Source organism: Cnephaeus nilssonii (assembly GCF_951640355.1).
Source record: "Cnephaeus nilssonii genome assembly, chromosome: 18".
NCBI lineage: Eukaryota > Metazoa > Chordata > Mammalia > Chiroptera > Vespertilionidae > Cnephaeus > Cnephaeus nilssonii.
The window spans coordinates 36,161,596-36,188,026 of record NC_137089.1 but is presented as its reverse complement, the minus strand read 5'-3'; the positions used below and the strand labels follow the sequence as shown (position 1 = coordinate 36,188,026).

At 39.8% G+C, this 26,431-nt stretch overlaps 1 protein-coding gene across 1 annotated transcript; it reads left to right on the top strand.

The window, feature by feature from the left end:
* CRH (corticotropin releasing hormone) lies at window positions 1-26,431 on the top strand. The gene is made up of 4 exons (XM_079796100.1): window positions 1-336; window positions 9,523-9,645; window positions 24,347-24,621; window positions 25,403-26,431. The coding sequence occupies exon 4, from the start codon at window positions 25,413-25,415 to the stop codon at window positions 25,989-25,991; it is 579 nt and encodes a 192-aa protein (XP_079652226.1). The 5' UTR covers window positions 1-336; window positions 9,523-9,645; window positions 24,347-24,621; window positions 25,403-25,412; the 3' UTR covers window positions 25,992-26,431.

The window sequence follows — 26,431 nt, the reverse complement described above, 5'->3', positions numbered from 1 at the left end:
CGGTCATGGGATAGATTAGATGTTCCTTGGGATTGCTGAGAACAAACATTCTCCAGAGTACAAAGAACTATTCAGGCACGCAAGCACTCCCTAGATAATAATGGTATGTAGCCCAGTGCTGGCTTTACGCCCAGCCAGTTTGTATATAAAAATGTTGAAACCCTGAATAAAGTTGCCGTTCAGCAGCATCCCTGCTTGAAGGTCCTCCTGGCCCCGCTGTTCTGTGTCTTTCATTTCCTCAACTTCGGGGTCTTTGCCCTGGGGTCGTCGGAGCTGGTCTCCGACATTTGGCGCCCGAACAGGGACCTTGAAGACCCTCGGAGTCAAAGTTGTCGGGTAAGTGAGCGCTCGGTTGTGTTTAAGTGGCAACTTTGGATTAGGGAGAAGTAAGTAAAAAGTGAAACTATCACCAGGAGTAAAAAATGGGGCAAGCGTCTAGTTCAGAATTGTTTGTGCAAGTTTTACAGACTTCGCTTCAGCTTAGAGGAATAAAAATTGATAGGGATCAGCTCTCTAGATTTATTACTTTTGTTAGAACAGTATGCCCTTTGTTAACAGAGGAAGGGGTAGATACCCTTCCCCCAGCAGAGTTACTGGCAAATAAAAAGTAAAGTTTAAATTTACCTCATGAGAAAAATCTAGAAGACAGAATTAAAGCTATTAATTGATTATGTCTTGTATTTTCCTTAGAAATATAAAGTGTTATTAATCTAAAAACTACTATATATATTTAACTTACAAACTCTAAGAGTTTAAAGTACATATTAAATTAAGAAAAATTATATAAATATAGTCATTAAATACCTAAAATATAAAAATATGTTTTTGAGAAAATAAAATGTTATGTTTTCTCTAATAATTAGGAATTTAAAATATATTAGTTATTAGTCTAATTTAAAAAGAGGATTAATTCTATAATCCAGTTTAAATATAATTAATATTCTTTAAGATAATTTAGGTATATAATTTTTAAAGCATATATATAAATATATGCATATATATATATATTTAATCTTTCCAAGTTATTTCAAGACTAAGAGTGACTTTTGGGCATTTCATTGGGCCCTGACATGTTCAAAGGTCTGTTCTCTCTTAAAAGGAATTTTTTTTTTAATTAAACCGATTAATACTTAAAATCACATAGAAAGCTTTATCAAATAAAAATTAATATATTTTACTTATACATATATATTAAATATTATAAAAGTTTTCGCCTATAAGAAGGGCAAAAACAATATATTTCTTAAATATAGCCATACTTTTAGATCAAACCAATAAAGTATCAAACCTATAAGTTTTACTAAATAAATTTCTTTATTTTAAATAAAGATACCTACTTTAATTACTTAAATATATTAGCTTATTAAATTATAATCAAGGTTTTCAGCTTAAAGAGAAGCCAATCTTTGTAAGCAATTTAATTAAATATTCTAAGAAAATTACTAAAACCTTATCTATACAAAAAAAATTAACAGACAATTTAAAATTAAATTGCCATACCTAGAGCAAAAAATATCCTTACATAATATTATTCTACAATGGCATTGTAATTTTTAATATTTTACAACAGCATATTTTACATTTATCCCAAACAAACTTACAAGCTAATTATATTATCCACCTTCCTATACCAACTTTCGGGGTAAATCCCCAAGGACTTAAACCTAAACAAATCTAGCAAAAGAATGTCACTCAATTGTAGAAAAAACCAATCATACTCTTAAAATCATTTACTAAAAAACAAAAAAGGGGGAGACATGTTATGAGTCACCTCAAGAGAAGCTCAGTCATGCTTTTTAAACTTTAAAAAATTTTTAAACTATAATACAGATGATCGTACAGTAGATAAAAGGCATCAGGCCTCCTATACAATAGTCTCCACCAAGTCAGCTAGGTAGAAGGAAGCATAAACCAGAAAAGAGTTTTATTAGATTCAGTAATAATGTAGGGAAGAGGTTGTGTTTTATATCTTTCCAGAGGAGCAATACAGCCAATTCAGGTGCCGGAGCGTTACATATGTCACCACAATGGACTCAGACAAGCTCCTGTGTCCCTTCACTCAAAAGAACTAAAGACTGCCCTAAATACAGCAAAGCAGAAGAGACGACCGAAGGTCTCGGTTGAACAAGTTTTGACTCTTATGCGACTTTTAACCATTTTTGGGGTTCTAACATTGCCCCGAGTGCGAGCTGAACATAATTACTGGGCCTGTCTCCCTAAACCTCCTCTATTACATCCAGTCACCTGGGAAGACAAAAGGGTACCCATTTACGTTAATGACACTAAAGTTTTGGGTCTTCCCTCTAATGACCACATTTGGTATCAAATACAAAAGAACTATACATATTCTGGCCTAAGCATGCACCTCCCTATTTGCTTCACCACTAACAGCTCCTCGAGCTCTTATGTTTTTCTACAGCACACAAATGACGGAGACAACAATGAATCGGCACCGGTAACTCACTGGGATATTGACTTTCTGTATCCAGTATTAAATTGCTCCAATAGGAGGCCCGGAATAATCCCTCAGAAAGTTAAAGCGTGCTCCGGTAAAATACCTTCCAGTAACAACGGTATTGAATGGGTCACCTGTCATTCCAATGAGACTACCTACAATGCTATCCTTTGTGACTAGACCAAGCTTTCTTCCAGCTGCCAACCTATTGAGCAAATTACAGGACTTTGGACAGGCAATAATCGTACTTGGCAGACTGATCTCTGAAAATTTACAGCCAGTATGAATTATATCACCATCTCCAAGGCCAATGTTACCAGAGCCCCTTCAGGCAGTATTTCTGGTTCGAGATCTTCTTAGAACTTAACTTGACTAAACTATAGTATGAAGATACCGGCTTAGCCATACTTCAGCAAGCTCGAAATCAGCTTATTCGAGGAAAACGATTCATTGGCCTCCTCATTGCCGGCATTACTGCATTAGTTACAATAATTGCTTCTGCTGCTGCTTCGGCAGTAGCATTAACTACAGGAATACAAACCGCCGACTTTGTTAATCAACTGTCAGCCAATGTCACGCGTGTCCTAGAAACTCAGCAAGATTGGGACAAAAAAATTGAACAAAGACTAAATGCCTTATATAATACTGTACTAATATTAGGCAATGAAATTATAAGCTTAGAAACTCGTGTAACTCTAAGATACCATACTACTTATAAATTTTACTGTATCACTCCTACTTTGTATAATGAATCGAAATTTAATTAAGATAAGATTAAAAATCATTTAAATGGTATATGGCATAATACTAATACTTCATTAGATTTAAGACTCTTACATCAAGAGATTCAAGATTTGGCTAACGCTCCTCCACTTAATGTTGATATTGCTACGCAAGCCCAGGCTTTCTATGATTCTTTAAGAGGAGCCTTTCCTTCCATACAGCAGTGGGGACACCAGTTGCTTGCCCTAGGAGTTGTTGCTGTAACAGTATGTGCACTAATTATTGTACTCTTATGTTGCTGTAAGATAGCAGTTTCTCAGCTTTCTCAAGTCTTCATCAGACTGAAACGTTTACAGCTACAGCAAGAGAGGGATAAAGACGTCCCTCTCCGTATGTTATGAAAATAAAAAGGGGGAATTGAGGGGAACCGTTGGGGAAATGCAGGGCCTTCCCCGAGGCAAAGATTGTTCGGTAATGCCTGCCTTGAAAGAGGTTTGGCGTTTAGCTGAGATCTTTGAGTTCACTTCAGGATGAAGTGTCCTCGGCATGGGGTCCAGCAGGAACCCAGCTGCTCCTCCGGTCATGGGATAGATTAGATGTTCCTTGGGATTGCTGAGAACAAACATTCTCCAGAGTACAAAGAACTATTCAGGCACGCAAGCACTCCCTAGATAATAATGGTATGTAGCCCAGTGCTGGCTTTACGCCCAGCCAGTTTGTATATAAAAATGTTGAAACCCTGAATAAAGTTGCCGTTCAGCAGCATCCCTGCTTGAAGGTCCTCCTGGCCCCGCTGTTCTGTGTCTTTCATTTCCTCAACTTCGGGATCTTCGCCCTGGGGTTGTTGGAGCTGGTCTCCGACACCTTCTATTCAGTGCTCTGAAAGACCAACAAGTAGCTACTTCTCTCTGTCCATGACTAAAGACAACTCACAAAAATGAACCACCAAGAACAAATGGGAGACTACTTACCCTCAAGAATGTATTCTAAATTCTACCCAAAAAGCAGATGCTTCTAAAAACTGTCTAGAACTGTTAAAAAACAAAAAAACTAACCCAGATATATCAAGAGTGAGACATAATCTCTGAGCAACAAGAGATTGTTGAAGTCTATCTCTAAAATATCATTTGATTTCCCATTACATTTCCTTTCTGATGCCCCCACACAATATTTGTTGTTCCCTTATTGGTGCTCTCATCCTTGTATATTTATACAAACAACAATACAATTTATAGCTCTATTGCAGTGTAATAATGTTGTTATTAGGACTGTCTATCCTGGTAAGCCATGAGCTATTTGAGGGCAAAGAGTATTTTATTCATCTTTATATTCTTGGCACATAGTAGGTACTTGATAATGCTGCAGCTGAAAGTAAAAGAACAAAATACTTCTCAGTCAGCATTTGTTTTCTAGGATACATTCCAATATACTTCCAACTCAAAAATGTGATTTATGAGACTGGCAGAAAGTGAATGAAACTGAATGTTTTGCAAAACAACTTACCTTTAAAGGTGGAAGGAAAAGTCAGCCACCTTCCCAAGTTGGCTATTCTGTCCCACATTTTGAAGCAATGAAATAATGAGTGCTGTGTTCAGAGAGGACTCTCAGAAATAAATGAAAATCCAACTCCTGTAATGCAGCCATAAGCTGGGAGGGAAATGACAAAGGATATCATTATTGTCCTGATATTTTTAGAAGTACTTTGGTGACAGGTCAGATTTTTGAGAATCGGAAAAAATGATAAAAATAATCTTGTTATTCCACAAAGGAGGATATATATCTATCTATATCAGGCTGATTTTGAACACTGCTTGCGAATGTTGAGAAAATATTTTAAGCGTTAGTGAAATGATAGGCTTTGGGGGCAGACCCAGGCTTGCTTTATAAAAGATTTATCTTGGTGCTGGGGTTGGTGGAGGCGGGGGTGAGGGATTTTAGTGGTGTTGGCATCAGAAAAAATTAGCAGTAGATATAGGTTTTATTTCCCAAATTTTCAGGAGAAGGCTCCACATGGTAGAATATCATGCGATGTGTAGAAAACTGAAAGTTGCTTTTCAAGTTATTAGAGGTGCCTGTGGAGTCCTCCTGGCCCCACCATATGACCATGCTATCCAGATCTTAAGGGGCCTTCATTTTCCCTTACTTTCAGACTGCAGGATTCTATAGGATTCCTTCTGCAGCTTTCATTTGTAGCTATTGCTGAGCAGCCCATAGCCATGTATGTAAAGGGGTGTGGGAGTCCACATTTTAGGTAGAATGGACCCTCTGTTTATTTGGGATGTTTGTTTCTTTAAATATTTAGCCATATGGCTCTCTAATTGTTTAGGATTAGCCATAAGTTAAGTAGGACAGAAAAAAATATCATAAATAGTTTATTGCATATTCATTCAAGAAATTTAGACTACGTTTATATGTCCTAGCCACTAAAAGAGAGAGCCTATGTGTTCATTTAAAACATTTGGTTCCTATTTCATTTAGAATATACTATTCTAATATAAAAAATGATTCTACAAGATTTATATGTAAGCTTCTCTTTTCCTCATATTTATTTTGCTATGGTTTTATTATTTCTTGTGTTTCTTTTTTTTTTTAAATACATTTTTATTGATTTCATTGAGAGGAAGGAGAAGAGAGAGATAGAAACATCAATGATGAGAGAGAACCATTGATCGGCTGCCTCCTGCACGCCCCCTACTGGGGATCGAGCCTGCAATCCAGGCATGTGCCCTTGACTGGAATCGAACCTGGGACCCTTCAGTCCACAGTCCAACGCTCTATCCATTGAGCCAAACCAGCTAGGGCTATTTCTTGTGTTTCTTAAGTCTGAATTTGAGCCTTGAGTTTTTTCCCTTTATGTCTTTTTTAAATATTTTTAAAAACATCAATTAAAAATATAAGTTCATATATCAAGGAGACTTTGTGCACTTATTTCTTTGTAGTGGAGTGGTGACCACTATCAATAATCTGAGTTTATTTTACTAAATGGTAGAATTTTGATAAATTGGGTCTTACTGTGGCCAAGGAGACATGACTATAAAACTGACATAGTATTAAAATGTAAAATTAAGAAAAACATAGGAGCCAAAAGAAAAATATTCTATACTAGAGGCCCGTTGCAGGAATATTCCTGCAAGAATAGGGCTTCCTGCGGCCATCTCAGCCGCCCCAACTGCTTCCCTCCCTTCTCTGCCACCCCACCTGCTTCCCTCCAGTCTCCACAGCCCCGCTTGCTTCTCTGCAGTTTTGCTCCCTTCTGCAGCACTTGGCTTCTTTCTACGCTGTCTTCAGTCTTTGCTCTGTACCTGGATAGGCAAATTAACCGCCATCTTGGTTGGGTTAATTTGCATACTTGCTCCTGATTGGATGGTGGGTGTGGCTTGTGGGCATAACAGAGGTATGGTCAATTTGCATGTTTCTCTTTTATTAGATAAAATTACTACAGTAAAGCATAGTTGACAATAGGACCTTTAAGTGGCCTATGTCATGTATAGTGTGTCCCAGGACAGCTCTGGCATCCTGCCTCATTGGGGTGAATTGAGGAGTTTTGAGTTGTTTGCTTCCAAGTGCTACTACATCAGTCTACCTGTCACAGGGCACACATGTTCCTCCATCTGTCAAGACTTAGGCACTGAAGGCCTCCTGCAGAATGCAAACATGTTTCTGGGAGGGACAATACATCAGTACATAGCATCTGATATCATTAGTTATCAAGTTAACTGGCCTGTCTCCTAAGTGTGGCTCAGAGAAAACAGGAAGGAGAAGGAGATCTGGAAAGGCAACTTTGTTCTGGCCCAAATGGAGGGAGTACTGCACCTTCTGTCTCTGGGCAGCCAGTTTTGCGGGAAGGGAAAGGAGAACACTAAGAAAAGTTAGGAGGAAGGATCGGGTGGTGGCGGTGGGGGACGGGGCGGGGGGGGGGGGGGGCGACCACGGTGACTTCACTGCTATGAGGCTGCAGTTTCCAAGTTGGCAGAGCCACATGGAGTAAGTAATATTTCAGAGGAAATTTGTATAAGCTCTTTCCAGTTTCTCATGGAGTTTCCACAGGTCAAGGACTCTGCTGTTATATTAACGTAAAACATGCCCTCTTTAGAAACTCTGCTGCCCTGTGGCACAGCAGGAGTTTGACTCAGGTAACTTGAATGTCCCAGCTCCATGAAGACAGGTATTGGGAGCTTCTCTCTAGCAGCCAAGAGAAGCATCCCATCCAGAATCTTCCTGGAGTTCCCCACTCCAGACAGCCACTTGCCCTGGAAACATTCTCTCCACTGCAGCATGAGCAAGAAATGCAGGAGTATCTCCTATGTCTTGGGACTTGTAAAAGATGTCAAGAATGAGGGTGGGTCAAACATAAGGAAAAGGGCTATAGTTGGGGTTCCAAATGATCACTGTCAGAGCCCTTTGGAGGCTGTACACTACGTTGGTGCCAGTCACTTAGGGTGGATCTTTCAGGTTCTTGATGAGCCCTTAAAGCCTTGGTTAAATGTGCTGACAGATCACTAATGTTCATGAGCCCAAGTAGAGAAGAAGGCTGTAGGTTGCCAGCCTCTTCCAAGGGATTCCCAGAGGAGCGAACCTATAACAGCAAGACAAGGCATTTATATAAACATCTCACTGGGGGATTGGCTCTGGGGCAGAGGATTTTCTGACTTTTCTTTTTCTTCCCAACAAGAAGCATAATGTGGTGGGAAAGTAAAAACTTAGAGTGAGGAGGTCATGCATCCAATCGCATTCTAGCAATTTAAAGCTCTTGTCATTCAGGACAATTAATTTAGCCTCATTGAATCTCATCTTAAAAATGCAGATGATTAAAATAATTGCTTCATAGAGCTGTTGTGAAGATAAAATAAGGTCAGGAGTGAAAATTTGACATTTATCAAAATAATGTTTGTGAGATTCCCAGGGGCAAGGACTGGCTTCTGATCAGATAGTCAGCCTTTCTGAAGGGAAAAATTCCAGATTCCTCCTGAGTGGACTAAGCTTTGGGAGCACTTCCCTGGAATTTTAGATATGAAAGGAATCTTAGAAATCATCTTGTCCAACCATCATACTTTGGTTTGTATTTAAAATTTATTCTTTGTTAAAGAAATACCTGCATATAATTTTAAAATAAAATATAATAAAAAACAACAATTTCTTACCTCCAGTGCACCTCAGATACCACTCTCTAGAAGATAATGTCTTGACAAATTTAATTTTAGATAGTATCTTGTATTTGCTGCTCTGATATATGAATATTTATTTTATTATACCCACCATCTATACCTGTCCTCCCAATATAGTCTTATCTCTATTTTTAGTTTCTTCAAGGCATAACTTTGTAACTTCAAAAATTAACCAATTTTATTTCTAAATTTATCATGAGGCTATCATCCTTGACTTCACACTTTGAAAGATGAGGCCATTGGCACCCCTCCCTTCCGTTCACCCCTCTTCACTGCTTCCCACTTCCTAGTTTCTGTCATTTGAATTTTTATGTCTATGTTGCTAAAGTTGGTGACATTTACATTCTGTTTTATAATTATAATTAAGTGTCTCATGCCTTGTTTATAGATTGTTTTTAAACGCTTAAAATCAGTAAACTGTTTACCTAAGTGGTTAAGTAAATGTGGTGTACTGTAGAGCCAAGTGGAAGACAGTGATTCCACTGCCTCATGTACAGCATTTTGTTTTTCCTGGAGTTTCTAATTGAACTTTTTTTCTTTATCACAATTTTGCTCTTGTCATTTGCTTATTTCAAAATTTTTAAATTATATTAGCTATTCCTCGAGTCTTCTTTTCCCCCAGGAAGCTTCCATTCTCCTCTGGTTGATTTCGATATTTGTGTTCGTATTTGTTATTCTTAGACTTGTCTTTGCTTTTCTGGGTTGAATCTTGCACTTTCTGGATCTCAAGACTTATATGTTTCTTTTAGTTTTTCATTTTTGTTTTTATTTTTAAAATTTTACTTTATGGGTTAAAGCAGATCCTCCAGTAATTTCCTAAAAACAGGACTGCCTCAGACAAATAATTTTTGTGGGGCCTCTTTCTTACATAAATAACTTGATTTTTAAAAATATTACAAAATTCATGGACTCATGTGGAGTATAGTGTTTTTATTGGACCTAATTTAGAATATTGGATAAAGATGAGATACTTGCATTGTATGTGAAGACTTGTTCCATGTTCTTTATTGTCAAATGCATTATTCCTGACTATTTCCAACCATGAGAAAAGAGTAGCAATACTATTATTACTCAAAATGCCAAGCTCTTGAGAACTTATTGCATTGAAACAATATAGATCTGTATTTCTGCAATTCTGAAATAACCATTTACTGATTGCTGGTTCTATTTTTACTTAAGATGCTGCATCATCCATCATGCCCCTCATGAATATTGGCTTCCAATGACTCTCTCAGAGGTTGTTGCTGTATTTCATTGATGATGACCACAAATGCAAGTCTTACCCAGAATATGCAGGAAAATGTGAGTAATAATATGTTTCCTGCTTATGTTAAATTTACCACTTGGAATTTTATAACATAAACATAGAATAGCATGTCTTCCAACTCTGTCTCTCTTAAATTCTTTATGTGAAAATCACTGCATTCCTAGAAAGGAATGATTTTTATTTTAATGTTAACTTCACTGTACCTTCCATTCACTACCACCAGTGGAGAGGACTGGAGGAGGAATGAGAAGAGCAGCCTTATGGGCACAAGGGATGTCTATCCCTCATAAGGCATGGCTTTGGCCTCACATTAAAGGAAACAGGAAAGGACATCATTTGGGGTCACACAAAAGGAAGGATGCCTCCTTCTACCCTGGGATGCTCTTGGAGGTAGCACCAAACACAAAGGCGGGCAAGAGTTGACAGACGCATGGGCCAACACATGCAGCTCAAGCCAAGGGTCCACAATGTTGAACCTAGAACTTGTCCTATATTCGATGTTTGAGAGTCACTTAAAATAATCATGTCAGTGCCATTCTGGCAGCCCAGTCTCACATGATTTGGTGAAAGAAAGATGACACCAGGCAGCAGGAGCAATTTACTTGCCAAGATGCCCTTCTGGAACCAGGGTTAGTTCAGGATCTTGGGAAAACCCATGGCATAAGTCCAGAACTCCTTGGTGTATCTGGACAAACTCAGGTGCAGGGTAGATTATAGGAGAGCACTGGTAAGGGGATTGGAGCCCATATGGATCCTAGGGTGTCCTACCAGGAGGGTTCTTCTGGTCCTGGCTGGTCCCAGCCACCAGAGGAGGGAGGCCTTAGTATATTTCTGGAGACCAGCTCTCATGAAAAACCAGAACTGAGCTTGTTTTATCCAGCACTGCTAAGTCCCAGGCCCAGGAGGGGACTTAGAACTTGAAGAAAAGTACCCTCAAGGGGGTAGGAGTCTCAAGATAGTGTTGCTTACATGTGTGAAATGTAATATTTTTCAGTTTATGCATTTCTAAAAATGGCTTTTTCCACCCTCATCCTTGATTGTTCAGTTGAGTATGAAATTCAAGGTTGACAACCATTTTAATTCAGAACTTTGAAGGCTTTTGCTCCACTGTCTTCTCAGATCCAGTGTAGCTGATGAAGAGATGTTTGAAACTGGTCAGAGTTCTTGTTTTTTATAGTTAACTTTTAAACTTCTCTCTTTCCTGCTGAAGCTTCTTTAGTATCTTCTCTTTATTTCTGATGTATTCAATTTTTATAATACTGAGTCTAGATGTATATGCATATAAATAACTTAGGTAACTTATTATCTTGGACACTTAATTAGCATCTTAATTTGTACCTTCATGTCTTTTGAATCTTGGAAAATCCTTTGTGATATTCCTTTAATTTCTTTCTCTTTGTTTCCTTTCTGTCACTCTTTTGATTATATGTAGGACCTCTTGGATTGATCCTCCATATGTCTTACCTTTTATTTTTTTCATATTTCTTTATTCTACTACCTGGTGGTTTTATTAGATTTTATAATTTATTTGAATTTCAGAGTCAGATTTTAATTTTACAATAGTTCTTACTGTTGGCTATTGGTAATTTTGTTAATGCAATAACTTTTACTCTTTCTGGGAATATTAGAATATCTTTTTAAGTATTCAAGCATTTTATTTTCATTGTCTTTTACAAAAGTATCAAAGTTTGAAAAAAAAAGAACAAAAAACAAAAACGAAAAACTTATCCTTTACTTCAGATAGTTTGAGAATCATTGTAACCAGATATGAACCAGTATGAACCAGACCACAGACTCAGACTCATCTTGAGTTGTGTGTGTGTATGTGTGTGTGTGTGTGTGTGTGTGTGTGTGTGTGTGTGTGTGTGTCGGGAGAAGGGGATGCTTGCAGGCTGGCAGTTTCCACTGCCATTCTCTTCAGAGAGAGATTTCCTCTCTGTAAGGAAAAAATGCCCAACAAATTATTGGATTTCCCCCCACCACCACCATAATCCCACCACTATTTTATTTATTTACTTATTTACTTACTTACTTATTTATATTTTTTGTTAATCCTCACCCAAGGATATTTTTCCATTGATTTTTTTTTAGAGTGGAAGGGAGGGGGAGAGACAGAGAGAAAAACATGGATGTAAAAGAGACATCGATAGGTTGCCTCCCACATGTACCCCCATCAGGGCTAGGGATTGAGTCTGCAACCAAGGTACGGGCCCTTGACTGGAATCAGACCCAGAACCCTTCACTCTGTGGGCCAATGCTCTATCCACTGAGTCAAACTGGCTATGGAAAATTATTGGATTTTTAAAAATAATACACTATAGTAACAGTAAAAGCTTGAGAGAGGAACACAAGTCACCAAAAGTCTCCTGGTTACCAAATCCAATGGATCTCTTTCAATTTTTGCACCATAGCATGTCTGTGCAGTATTTTACTTTTCTGACTACTCTCTCCTTCAAGAGCTCTCCTGCCCCCCGTGCCTTTGGTTTCATGATTCCATTCTTTCTTGGTTCTCATTCTCACTTTTGAATGACTCCTTCTCAGTCTCCCCCATTATCTCTGTCTACCCCTTAATGCTTGGCTTTCCTTAGCTCCCTCCCTGGTCTTCTCATACTGCTCCTTGTAGGTCATTCTGAGCCATGGCTTCCACCTTTTTCTGAGGATTCCAGTTTTCCAACCCTGCTCAGACTTCTCTCCAGAGATCACACTCCTGTTTACAACTGTTGCTTAGATATTTCTACCTGATTATGCCCCAGGTTCTTTAATCTCAGTATTTCCCATGTAAATCTTGTCATTTTCTCATTCCAAACTGCTCTCCTGCTATGTTCACTGTCTGCCCCATTGCCTAAGACAAAATGATGAGATTGGTTTGGACTTCCCCTCTCCCTCACATCCTGCCTTTTCTTGCATTTAACATTTCTTGAGGCAATAGCTTCCATATCTAGCCCCTGTCATAGTTCAGATAAACAAGCTTATAGAGCATGTACTCTGTTCTACAAGTTTTATTAAGGACTTTACATAAAACTCATTTAATCCTCACAGCAATAACTGTGAAGTGAGTGCTATTATTATCCCCATTTCACAGAAGAAGAAACTAAGGCACAGAAGTTTTATATTGCCTACCCAGTCACACAACTGGTAAATAACAGATCTGGGATTGGAAATCTGGGAAGACAGGGTCTTACCAATGCTGTTTGATAGCTTCCCAAGCACCTTGGACTGATCCCAGCTGAATAGGTCTAAAGATTTCTGACTGGTGCCTTTGTTGTCCAGCATTGTACCTGGCACACAGAAGGGACCTAAAAGTATTTATCATCATCATCATTTTACATGTTTTCCATCTAGTCCAACCAGCCTGAGTGTGTTTTCTAAAATGCAAATCTTCCCTTGTCATCTCCTTGTTTAAAATCTCAGTGGGTCCGAATCAGTCCAGGATCATGTTTCAGATTCAGAGTCCTTCAGGAGCTGGCCCTTATTGGCCTTTCTAGCTTTGCCTTCAAGCACTTTCCTCTTTGCACATCTTCACACATGACAGGAAACCACCTGCATTCTTGGAACACCAGGAGCTTCTTCATAGCTCTGACCATTCCTGTTCTACCTCTCAGTCTCATCTCAGGTATTTCCCCCTCCATGGAGCTCTTCCCAAACCCTTCCTCCTGTCCCCATCAGATACACTTCTTTCTCTGTTCTCACAGAGCACTCACTACAAATGCTGTTGCTGTTGACATGTCTTCCTTGGTTGGCAGTGAACACCTAAAGGCAGCAGGGGTTTTATGGAGGCTGGGACATAGGAGATGTTCAGTAAATATTTCAGGGACTAGTAAGAATTGTTTTAGTACTTTATGGCCAGTTGAGTTCAGTGGTTAGAACATGAATTGGAGCCTAACTCAAGGCATAGGTGTATCAGCTGAGGGACACACCCCTGGGGACAGTCACAGAAACAGAAGTCATTTGTGTCAGGTTGAATTTGGCAGTGTGATCTCGGCTGCCTGACAGTCCTTAGAATAATATAATTAAATAGTGTGACCTGCCCTTGGCTTTGAGAATCCTACCAAATGGTAGGGAAATAAGAAACAAGACTTTCAGCAAAGACAGCATGCTAATCAACTCCTTGTGTCTTGTCTCATGTTGCAAGAAAAAAAGAATCATGCAAATGTTGTATAATTGTTTGTCTTCATTATGTGAGCTTGTTCCTCACTTCATTATGCACAGAATTTACAAGTTGCTTTCTGCCTCTTTCCCATTTCAGATAGATGATTTGAAATCTCAGGAAAGGTACATGTTAATTAGCAGGACTCCGTAGAGCAAATATTAATGTAGAAACTGGTGTGAAGCATAAGCATCAATTTACATCATCCATTATAAAATGAGAAACTGTGCACAGGTTTTCAAAGCCCAGTGATTTGGGGAGGTTGGAATCTATTTTGAGGAAATACATAAGCACAGTTGTGAGTAGATTGTCCCAATTGCTCCTGGAAATGGCAGTGAAGAATGGATGGAATGTGATGTTGAGCATGGTGTACACAAAAGAGGTGTGAGGATTAAAATGAAAGAGGAAAAACCAAAAGCAAACAGCAAATGGCTATGGATAATGCCTGGACAAGTTTTCAGGGACTTACATTCAGCCCAGACATTTTAGTTAGTGTTCTCTTGAGTGACCTGAGCATAAACAGTATGGTTGGTTTTCTTCCATATCACACCTTGTGGTTACTGCTGATGGAAGAGACAACCCAGGAATATGCCGTAAATATGGGACCTGTTCCTTCACAACCATGTAACACTGCCCACTCCTCCCCAGAGCTCCTGGGGGACCTGAGTGGAATGAGGAGAGAGAGAGAACAGAGGAACTCTTTGGGGATCCCAGAACCTTTCCACATATCAGCTGGGAGACATTAGCCAAGTACTTGCCCATTCTGAGCCTCTGCTTCTTCAACTATGGAATGTGGATAATAATATCTACTTCCTAGCAGGGTTCTAGTGAGGATTGGAAATAAGGGCAGTAGGGTTTCTGGAAGGAGCGTAAACAAGGCAAGCCACTATTATACTTTTCTTGACCAAAAGGGAGAAAGCTTCAGTGTTCCAAGGTTCCCAGAGGAGAATTCTCCGTGGGTAGTTTCTGAGAACCTGTGCAGCCCCTTTCAGCAAACCCCAGAAGATTTCTGATAAAACCCCAGCAGATACAAACATAGGTTGGCATTTTTATATTTCATCAAAACCCCAAAGTCCCAATTTACAGCCATTGCTTATGTTTAATCTTAGCCTTATTCTTGATTCTTAGTCAAGTACAGAGTTGACCCAAAGAGGTGACATGGTTTCAGGGGCTCTGACATTGCTTTGGGGATGTGATTGAGACTTGGGAAGACACAGGCCTCTGCTTTGAGCTGTCCCCTTCTTTATATGCCGAACACCTTTCAGACCAGTCTCACACCCTATCCCTGAACTGGGGAGTCTACCTGTGCAAATGGGAATGGAGGTCCCAGTGGTACTGCACTCCATGATGAGGAGCCGCCCCCATAATTAGACATAGAAATGGAAACAGAATGAATACAACAGATCTTTTGGAGAAATCCAAATCACCCAGCTCCAAGGGGTTTGGTGAAAAGCCTACTCTTTCTCCATCTCCCCAGCAAAAAGCCCTATGAAAAGTTCAAGCACCCAGGAAGATGGCTTTTAACAAAGCACTGAAGCAGCCAAATATATTATATAATTATGGATTTTCTAAATTTAGACCAATGGAGAGACATCCTGTTTATAAGTACTTGAAAGGTCCAAACATTAAGGTAAGAGAAAACTGAAGGGCTGCAGAAGAGACTATATTTTAGAATGTCTTGTGGAATAGGATGAACATGAAATTATCAAGGAAATGAAGTCCAGAAGAGGCCTGCTAGTCGGGAGCTGGCCTTTGGAAAGGCTGGTAGGCAGTGTGCCTGTGCTCTCTGGCCTCCTCTCTCAGGTTGGAGGGTGGGCCTTCCAGGGATTGATTCAAGGAGACAGACAAGATGAATAAAAGTCAAATTTTTAAATGTATGGTGAATGATTATTTTCTATTGCCTGTCTTAAGAGCAGAGGCTAAGAATGAAGCAATAGTAAGGTTGTCTAGGAGCACTTGGGGTGTGGAGAAAAATGAACTCTCCGCCAGCTTAAAGGCAGTGGTTATCCAGGTCACACTTGGAGAATCTGATAGATCCATAGCAGCCTGTGGGGCAACAGAGGCTTCCACGGGAAGTGGGGGCCTATTGATCTTAGAATAGAAAAGTATTTTATTTTTAATTAGAAATGTTAATTAAAGATGCAAAATTCCCTTTTTGAGTGACCTATATTCAGTTAAATCAATAAAGACTTAGATTGAGAATAGAAGTTTCAACCCAGAAATAATCCTTAAGTGAGCAGACATTTACTAAGTAGAGAAACATCAGGCAAAAGATACTTCCCAAGTCAAAATGATGCTATTCATAAGTAAAAATATAGGGAGACAGGAAGGAACCTAAAATGCATATTGTATTACTAAGTGAAAGAAGCCAGTCTGAAAAAGCTATAATTTGTATAATTCCAACTATAAGTCATTCTGGAATATAGGGACAGTGAAAAGATCAGTGGTTGCCAAGGGTTGGAATGGAAAGAAAAAGAAATGAATAGTTGGAGCACAGGGTATTTTTAGGCCTGAGATTCTGTGTGACACTATCAGGGTCATCAATACATGACATTATGCATTGTTAAAACTCACAGAATGTACAACAGAGCAAACCCTAATGTAAACTATGGACTTTAGTTAATAATAATGCATCAACACTGGCTCATCAATTGTAACAAATGTTCCACACCAATGTAAGATATTAATAGTAATATTAATAATAGGGAAAAACTAGGAGGAGGATAGGTGAGGGGGAGAAAGATTATATGGGAACTGCTTCTACTTTCTGCTCAATTTTTCTGTAAACCTAAGACTGCTCTCATGAAATAAAGTCCATTAATTAAATTTTTAAAAATCAGCTGGATAGCTGAAAAACCTCTGGTATTAGAAGAAAAAAATTAGTGATTACACTTATTTTATTTCATTAACAAACATGTATTAAGCCTAATAAATACTGGGCACAATGCTAGGCTCTGAAGAGCTGAGATTAGATAGAATCACTACCTTCAAACATAACCACAACCATATCACTAGCCCAACAACAGTGACTAATGTTAATTGAATGCTTCTTATATTCTAGGCCCTGAATTCACTATCTCATTTAACCCCCACAAACCTAAGAGGAACAAATAAGGAAAATGATATTTTATAATATTTTGACAAATAAGGCAACAAGTTTGGGAAACTTAAATAACTTGTCCAAGGTCACCTAGCTAGTAAGTAATCATGTCAAAACAGAACTAAGGTAGTTAGACAACTGCCATACTTGGAAATCTAGTGTGTCTCCACCGGGAAAGGGAGCCAGGTAACACTTTATTTGCAAGGCTGCACTGACAATTTTTATTCTTAGTGAAGTCTTTGAGTAAAGATATTAGAACAAATTCCATCATAAACAGGAATCAGATATGGTGTTCTGCTTTAAAAAGCTGAGTAACTATTTTACAGAAGAAGTCTATCAAATTATTTAATTGCATTTCTTCATTCAAATAAAATCCCTTCATTGCAATTATTGTCGTTGCTGATAAGATAAAAATACATTAAGTTATATACAGTAATATGTATTTAACTTTATATAAATAGGAGTATTAAACTTTTCTGCATCTTGAGGCCGTTAAGTATTTTCCATTATCCGGGGAACATTCTTGCTCAGGTCACTTCTAAAATTTAAGCAAAAGAGAACAGTGAATGTGGCAAATCAGACGGATCCTTTCTTTCCCACAGGTTGGTTTCATATAACCATTCTTTCAAAAGTTCATTGACTCACAGTTATGAAACCACCTTCAATTGATATAGTCTTTCTCTTAGGTCAGCAAATACATAGTCAATCTCCAACAACCAACAAACACTTATCACGTGTAAGCAGAGTAATAGAAGTTACAGACTACAAAGAAGTGGGAAGTAAGCTCACAACAAACTGGGAGGCAGACAAACAAGTACACTCATGAAAATTAACTGTAGGTTTTATCATGATAGTTAACATCACATTTCCCACAGATGAATGACAGAAGCCTCAGAGATAAAAAGAGCTTGCAGCAAGGTTCACAAAAGGTCTGAACCCACAACCAGTAGCAACATCTTTGAAATCCATAGCTCCTGAAGGTTGGTAGTCCATCGTCTCTGTTCACCCCTGCAACCCTTATTGCCTACTGCCTCTTGAGTAACTGAATATTCTTTATGAAAAACCCAGTGTCACCCATTGCAATCATTTCTGTCTAGAACACTTCTGCCTTTTCACACCCAAAAGAGGTCCTCCTTTGCAAGATGGGCCCACAGATTTCCACTGGGCTAAATTACTGTAGAGACCAACTCCTTCCCCTGACTAGGAAGTGTGCAAACAAACCTGACCATTTCTTGGGTAACGAGGGAGGGCTCAACAGCTCCTTGCTGTAAGGTGACTCTTCCCAGGGTAATCTTCAGAAGCCCTGGAAATAGCTGTCTCCCATACCTTGAAACTATCTCTTCAAGGGTAAAAAGTGTCATTTTAAAAGTTTTTCCTAAAAGTGGTAGAAAATGACTCAATAGCTCTTTGATATGAATGGCAAAGAAAAGAAGTGTAGCTGGACTCCTCATAATATGCCTTGGCTTATTATATTTCCCAGCTAGTCCCACAGTAAACATGTTCTGTGGTCAAATAAGTCTGGAGAATTCTGAAAATTTGGGGATTTACACTGCAGAAAAAATATTTTAAAACACTAGAAAATTCGCAGTAAAAAAATGTTTAACCTTTGTTTAACACCACCCACACACACCCTTTTTACCCCTTTGTAACACAAGTAACATTTCTAGGAGAGTTCTTTGGGAATCGTCCTTTAGAGTTAGGAAATGTTCGTGAATATAAATACCTATTCAGGATGCTTGGATGATGGATTTATTTCTCATGACCAACTATTGTAAGAGAATCAGTTTCTGCAAATTGCCCTTCTTGACAGAAAGTTCACACACATCCTCTCACTGCCCTCCATTCATTATCTGGAGCCTAAAACAGAAAATTTGATGTATTTCGATGTAAACAGAAAGGTCAATCTTGTCTATCAAGACAAAAGCCTGTTAGAGAAATAGAACTATGCCCCTTTTCTAATGCTCTGAGTCATCTCCTCAGGGTAGATTACTTCCTAACTTCTGGAAAAATAAAGGGACAGGTAACAAAGCACTTGCCATTTACAGAGGAAAGGATATAAAGCACCCAATGATAATTTCTGGATGCTGAGATATTTATTGACTGATGGGGAACTGAAAGGAAGCCCTGCCCGACAAACCCCTGAACAGGATTGTGGTTGCCCAAAGGTAGTGTCCTGGGCTCTTTGAGCAATCCACAGGAGACCCTGTCAATGTCTTGTACAGTTCCTATCACAACTGGCATTTGATACTCATTCTATAGAGGTCCATTGGTGATTGTTACCAGTGATTTTGGCTCTCAGTTCTTGAGTTTGGCAAAGAAAGAATTCAGAGCCAAGAACTCTAGCACAAGAGGAAGTTTATTTAGCATGCAAAGCAAAAGCACGCTCATAGAGAAGATTAGACTAGGTTGCTCAGAGAGCTGCTTTGGCCTTTTACAAAGAATGTTGGGGAGACAGAGTAAGCCAGCTGGGCTGCATGGACTCAGGAAACAAGTTACAGAGGCAAAAGAAGAGCCCTTGGAGACAGGTTCAGGGGTTTTTCCTGGAGTGAGCTGCTGCTGCCCACTGCTCTGCTGGTTGCAAGTTTCATGGGGACCCTTACAGCTTAGGAAAAAGCAAAGATAGGAGCCTGAGGAAAGAAGGCACTTGGGATGCTCTAGAGAGAAAGTGTGCACTAGGTCCTTTGTCTTAACGGTCTCTATTTAAAGGCAGACATTTTAGGGGAGGGTCTCAATAGAATATTCATTAGCTTTCCCTATGCCCTTTAATATGATGATTCATAAAAATGAGCATATAAGATCAAGGTTGTGGTCTCTATTGATTGGTCAGTGCTAGGGTAGGGGGTCATTAGTCATTGAATCTGGTCCTGATGTCAGCCGTGGTATCATTCCCTCTGGTTTTGCTGCTTTTCTGGGTCTGGAACTGAAACACAACTGAAGCCTAGATGTTATCTCTAGTTTGACCAAAATTCTGTCTCTGTGGTCAGCAGACCTGAGGCTTTGTTCCTAAGATTATTTGATGCTGATCAGAACCTCATTGTCCTGAGGACTTGCTTAAATGAGTGGACATGCAAGGGAGAAGGTGGTAGGTGAGTCAGGGTGCTCATTTTATAATCTGGGGAATTAACAGATATTGTTTATATTTGAAAGATCAGGAAATTATTCTGTGGGAATATTACTTAAAGGTGCCAGGGTAAGATAGCAAAGAAAAATTTTAAAGCAGGTTATTGGGATGGTGATCAACAATGAGGAATGAATAGAAATTGTAATACATCTCTTGATGGAATGCCATGCAGTCACTAAAATGGATGTCATTTAGACATAGGAAAATGTTTGAAATATAATTTTAAGTGTAAAAAAGTAGGTTATAAAATTTTTGTTATAAAATATCTAGTTATTTCTGGATGATAGACTTATGGATGGTTGCTTTATGCTTCATTCATCCAACAAATTTTTATAGTTTATCTATTCAAAAGGTTTATTGGGTACCTACCATGCTTTAACACTTGCTAGGGGCTGAAGTAGTGAATTTGACAGTTTATAAATACAATCAAATCTCCTTTACACAGTTTACATTTCAGCGAGGAAGATACATATTGAACCAGTGATGATTTAAAAGTGTGATCTTAAAAAAAAAAGTGATCTTTATGATGGAGGACATTCATGATGTTAGGAGAACATAGAACACAGATCCTAAACCTAATCTAGGAATCTGGGAAAGATTCCTTCAACCAATTAGTGTGTTTTTTTTTTAAATAAGAGAGGGTTGTTTTTTTATTTGTGTTTTTTTTTTTTTTTTTTTTTTAGTAGAGATTCACAATTAGGAGCAGTGTTACCCTCAATTACTAAAAATCTATGAGCTCAGGAAAATTTCTCAAGGGAAACAATAAAATATTAGTTGAGATCACCTTTAGAATCTGGAATCTGAGTAATTTTGTATTCTTCTTTATACTTCTGTAATTTTTCCAAGTTTCCTACAAAGAGGATGAATAGCTTTGATAATCAAAATAGATTATTAGAAGTTACTGTTAGATATCTGTGCTATTTGAGATCTTCCTATGGAAGCAGAAGGTAGTTAGTTACTAATCTGTCTATCTAAAGCACAGTTACAAGTAGTTACCAGGCCACCTGTCCAACCTGGGCTGTCATTGAAGATGTAGATTCATTTCAACAAATGTGCCAGCCGGCATGGCTCAGGGGCTGAGGGTCGACCTATGAATCAGGAGGTCACGGTTCAATTACCAGTCAGGGTATATTCCTGGTTTGCAGGCTTGATCCCCAGTGTGAGGCATGCAGGAGGCAGCCCATCAATGATTCTCTCTCATCATTGATGTTTCTATCTCTCTTTGCCTTTCCCTTCCTCTATGAAATCAATAAAAATATATATTTAAAAAAACAACAACACACACACAAATGTTTCAGTTAGCAACTTGAAGATTGTCTTTATCATGAACTTTGCTAGTTGAAGCACACATTGGGGTACTCCTCAAAAGGGCAAGGAGATGCAGACAGCAGGAATAAGTCCAGCAGTTACCTATTATTTCTGATATTTCTTTATTCATTGGATTGCTGTGCCATGTCTTTTTTAATTTTAGCCATATCCTATATTATGTTTTATTTAAATTGGTTCTCCAAAGACTCCTTTCAAAAAATTATTCCTACATGTAAGATAAAAATCTGTCAGTGGCGATTTTTATGGACTTGGGTATTTAGCTTACTGCACATGTAAGTCCTCTACATCATGTTATTTCTCCAGCCACACATCTGTATAATTATTCTGAGAAGCACATAACTCTATACTTTATCAAAAGATTTCTATTTTCCAAGGTGAACTATGTGGAAAATCAAAGTCATTAAGTTGGCAACGTCTTTTGAAACCTAATGTTATAATTACAAGATTCAGCTTAAAGGTAAATTGCAGTATATACATACAGAAACTTATGTGTGTTTTCATGCCTAAGGAGATTTACATGTGATAATATGTACCAATATAAGGAAAGTCTAAGAAAAGATACCTTAGCATTGGTGTGTGAATATGACACTTTACCTAAATTCATCTTCTCACTTCAGTTTGTTCATGTGTTTCTGCTACAAAAGGCTGGTAGTCAAAAGAACTACCAGTAACTAGTTGAGTAACTTCAGGTCATTAATTTTAACCTTTCTGGTTCTCATTTAAACCAAATGATCTCTTCAAGTCATTTCTAAAGTGAACATTCAGTGATTTGATGAGATCTATCTTTTGGATAAATTGTGGGTAGGGACTACTCTGCACAGTCCCTGTTCCTCTGGGATATGGGCCTTTTGTTCCTCACTTTTAGTCAGAGCCACTTTGTCCCTAACCAACTATACCTACTTTAGGAAAATCTCACTGCAAGGACTCAACAGTGATGAGGGAGCTATACTAAAACAACATCCTCCATCTGACCAATAAGATAAGTCCAAAGCATGTGTCTTCTCTGGAGGAACCTCCCAGGCCTCCCTAGCTTAATGCCCTGGTCTTATCCCTTTCCTCATTCTTCTTCTGCATCCACTTATCTGAACTTCCCCTTCCGAATCTACTTCTACCTCTAGATTGACATCCAAGCTGATATTTGCCAATGCAGACAGAGAAAGGTTCATGAAAGACAGTCAGCAAAAAACTTGAGATTCATTTCAACTTGAAGCAAAAATTATGGTTCTATATTCTCCAACATAAAACACAGCTTTTCTCTAAAATCTCAATCATTATTCATAATCCTGATCTTCTATTAACAATTCACATCTTTCCTGGAAACACATTTCTTTCTCTGTTCTCTCATGTCAAAAGTACGTTCTAGCCCAGCCGGGTGTGGCTCAGCAGTTGAGTGTCGAGCCAGGAACCAAGAGGTCACTAGTTTGATTCCTGGTCAGGGCATATGCCTGGGTTGCGGGCTTGATCCCCAGTAAGGGGCGTGCAAGAGGCAGCCAATCAATGATTCTCTCTCATCATTGATGTTTCTATCTCTCGCTTCCTCTCCCTGTCTCTCTGAAATATATATATATATATATATATATATATATATATATATATATATATATATATTTAAAGCATGTTCCATAGTGCAATGATCCGACTATGGGCTGACTTCTCTGGAAACTGCCAGAATTTCTCTTTTTACCTTCCTTTTATTTCTAACAGCAGTTGTAGATTGGCATAGAGCCAAAATGGGAGTTGAAATGTGCATTGCATCATTTGTCATGTTAGCTACAAAGGAAGCAGCAGAGGTACCAGAAATGAAAACGAGGAAATTTCTGATAAAAAACTCTGATGGTTATCTAGAAGGTGAATTGAATCATAGATATCAGAGTTTGACACTGCATTTTGAATTGCACAATTAGAGATAACTGCCTCCCACCTAGATAATAATATCAATTTAATTCCAAATATGAGTGTGGTTTTATAGTCGTTCCATTCTGTGGTAGTGCCAGAGAGCATTTATTTATCAGGCTCCCATGGAGCACATTTGAATTTGGAAAAAGAAATGATTAATTAAAAAAACACAACCTGGGTGCCCTTGATATGGATATTATCATAATATTTGGAAGTAAAATGAATGAATTTACCTTTTAACAGGCTCAGTATGCATCGATGCAAACATGCCATGTTATCAAGCAGTTTAAACCTTTTCCAATATAGAATAGGAAGTTAATCGATGCTTTTCTCATTGGGCTTGCAACTAAATAAAGATTGTTTAACTCAGGCACCTCTTACTGGTCCTTTCTCTAATTTGGTAATTTAAAAAGTCCACAATTACTGAGAGACGAGACAAAGGAGGAGCAGTAAGCTTCTGGAAGAACTTAAAATCTTTGCTGCACCCCAGACTGCCCCCGGTTTGTGCCCCTTCATCATGGGAGTAGCTGTTGCCATCATTTAAAAAGCTTGACCTGCATTTTAAGAGACTTACTGGTATTATTGGTTTTGCCTCTGCAGACTCATAATTCCATTACCTGTTCTTGGGAGGAAAAAGCAAACAGAGGCTTAAAAGCTGAGTGCCTCTACACTCCCATCTCCTTGTTCGTCATTCTTATCCAGGCAGGAAGGCCATGGGACACTTTGTCTCTTAGCAAAGGAATATTTTCAGATATCAAGGTATTGTACAAGACAACTGGTCAGAGAAGTTAGGAGGGCAAGGGAAGAGGAGGATCGGGAGCCACCCCCTATAAGTGGTTGCTGCTTTCCCTGAAGGACTGTGCATTGATAGACTTCCCTTTCCTCCAACTCTCCCTTCCTTTCCCCTCCCATTCGATGTCTCTTTTTCTGATCCTTAAATTGGCCTTTCCTAGTAAAAGGTCAATATGTTTTCACGCTTGGGAAATTTCATTCAAGAATTTTTGTCAATGGACAAGTCATAAGAAGCTCTTCCATTTTAGGGCTGGTTGACGTCACCAAGGAGGCGATAAATATCTGTTGATATAATTGGATGTGAGATTCAGTGTTGAGATAGCAAAAATTCTGCCCCTGGTTTCCTGGCAGGGCCCAATGATTTATGCAGGAGCAGAAGCAGCACGCAATCGAGCTGTCAAGAGAGCGTCAGCTTATTAGGCAAATGCTGCGTGATTTCTGAAGAGGGTCGACGCTATAAAATCCCATTCCGGGCTCTGGTGTGGAGAAACTCAGAGCCCAAGTCCGTTGAGAGACTGAAGAGAAAGAGAAGAGGGGAGAAAAAAAACCACAGTGGAAACAAAGGAGAAAGAAAGAAAACCCCTGAAAAAGCCCGGAGACATCAATCTGCAGCAGCGCCTCAGAAGGTAGGGAGCCTAGACGGAAACTTCGCACTGCCTGAGCTGCTACCGTGTGCTGTGGAGCCCTGACCCTGCCCTTCCAGTGGTGTGTGTGTGTGTGTGTGTGTGTGTGTGTTTGCTGACTGCCTCAAGATCCCGATAGTAGCTGGGATGTGGCAAAAGCAAACTTAGACGGCTACTCATCGTTACCCGAACTTCCAATTATTCCTTTCCGGCTGTGTAGACGAGCACCCCATTGATCCCGATCCCCGAAAGAAGGGCGCTGGAGCAGGGATGGATGAGGAGGACGAGACGCAGCTTTTAATTTGGAGGAAAAAGCTGAAACATCCGAAAGGGAGTGGGAGTTAAGAGCGGTTGAGGTCTTAAATTTGTAGATCCTCTCTAGAGCTCGGGAAATCAGTTTTAGAGATCGTTAGGAAGGGGACTCGGGGACTGCCCCTTTGGGGGTTTCGGAAAGAGAGGGGTCATTCCAGCCTGGCGAGGGGCTGAGCTTTGGTGCCTAGCCCCGCAGGCGAGCGTTTCCTGCTCCCCCTTTCACTCCAGCTCTGTAAGACCTACTTCGGGAGCTTCAGCACTGCGGACAGCGCCCGCCCGAGCCCCAGCCAGGTCTGGGTGTCCCGTGGGAAGACGACATCCCCCACCCCCGCCACCCCGCCACTCCCCCACCCCACCCCCGCCACACACACACACACACACACACACACACACACACACACACACACACACACAGCGCACCTCCCAGTTGAGCTAAACTGTGACCAACTCTTTCTCTCTTTCCTTCTTCTAGTCCCTCTAACATGAGACTGCCGCTGCTCGTGACCGCGGGCGTCCTGCTCGTGGCTCTCCTGCCCTGCCCTCCATGCAGGGCCCTCCTCATCCGGGGGCCTGTCCCAGGCGCCCGACAGGCCCCACAACTTCCCCAACCCCTAGATTTCTTCCAGCCGCCGCCGACGCAGGTCCTTCCAGTTCGGCAGGTCCCGCTCATCATGGGGGAAGAATACTTCCTCCGCCAAGGTAACCTCAATAAGAGCCCCGCTGCTCCCCTCTGGTCAGCCTCCTCGCCCCTCGCCGGCCGCAGCAGCAGCCACCTTTCCCCTCACGAGGTAGCTGCCAACTTTTTCCGCGCGTTGAGGCAGCTGCGGTCGCTTCCCCGGCGCCCGCTGGAGAGACCTGCGGGTCCCGCTGAGCGAGGTGCCGAGAGCGCCCTCAGCCGTCGCCAGGAGGCACCGAAAAAGGAGAGGCGATCCGGGGAAACGACCACCTCACTGGATCTCACCTTCCACATCCTCCGAGAAGTCTTGAAAATGGCCACGGCCGAGCAGTTAGCACAGCAAGCTGAACGCAACAGGAAACTGCTGGAGATTGCTGGGAAATGAAACGGTGCCTTTGGCCAAAGCGATTCTGCATTTAGCACAAAAATAAAAAATAATACAGTATTCTGTACCATAGCGTGGCTCTGATACCATTTGTTTATTTTTATATAGCTTGAAACGTAGAGGATGTATAGCCAGAGCGCCTGTTCTCCTTAATTAGAATGCACAAAGTGTGTTCATGTGCAGTAATAGCAACAAATGGTATTTGTATTGTCTACTTTTAGTTTCTATTTCCAGGTGTCTTTAATGTGTTTAAAAGAGTATAGACCCAGGAGGAAACGTTTTGAAGAAGCAGACAGAAATCACCCAATTGATTTTGCTGTGGTCTGAACCAAAGAGAATGTCATTCTCTTTGGTGGGTGAGAGAAATCATGTAAGCTCTTTGAATCAACTTTTCCTTGTAAATGTTTCAGTAATAAAACATCCTTACAATCCTTGGTCAA

Coding starts and splice junctions, on each gene's coding strand:
- CRH (XM_079796100.1), top strand. CDS start 25,413: ATGAGACTGCCGCTGCTCGTGACCGCGGGCGTCCTGCTCGTGGCTCTC.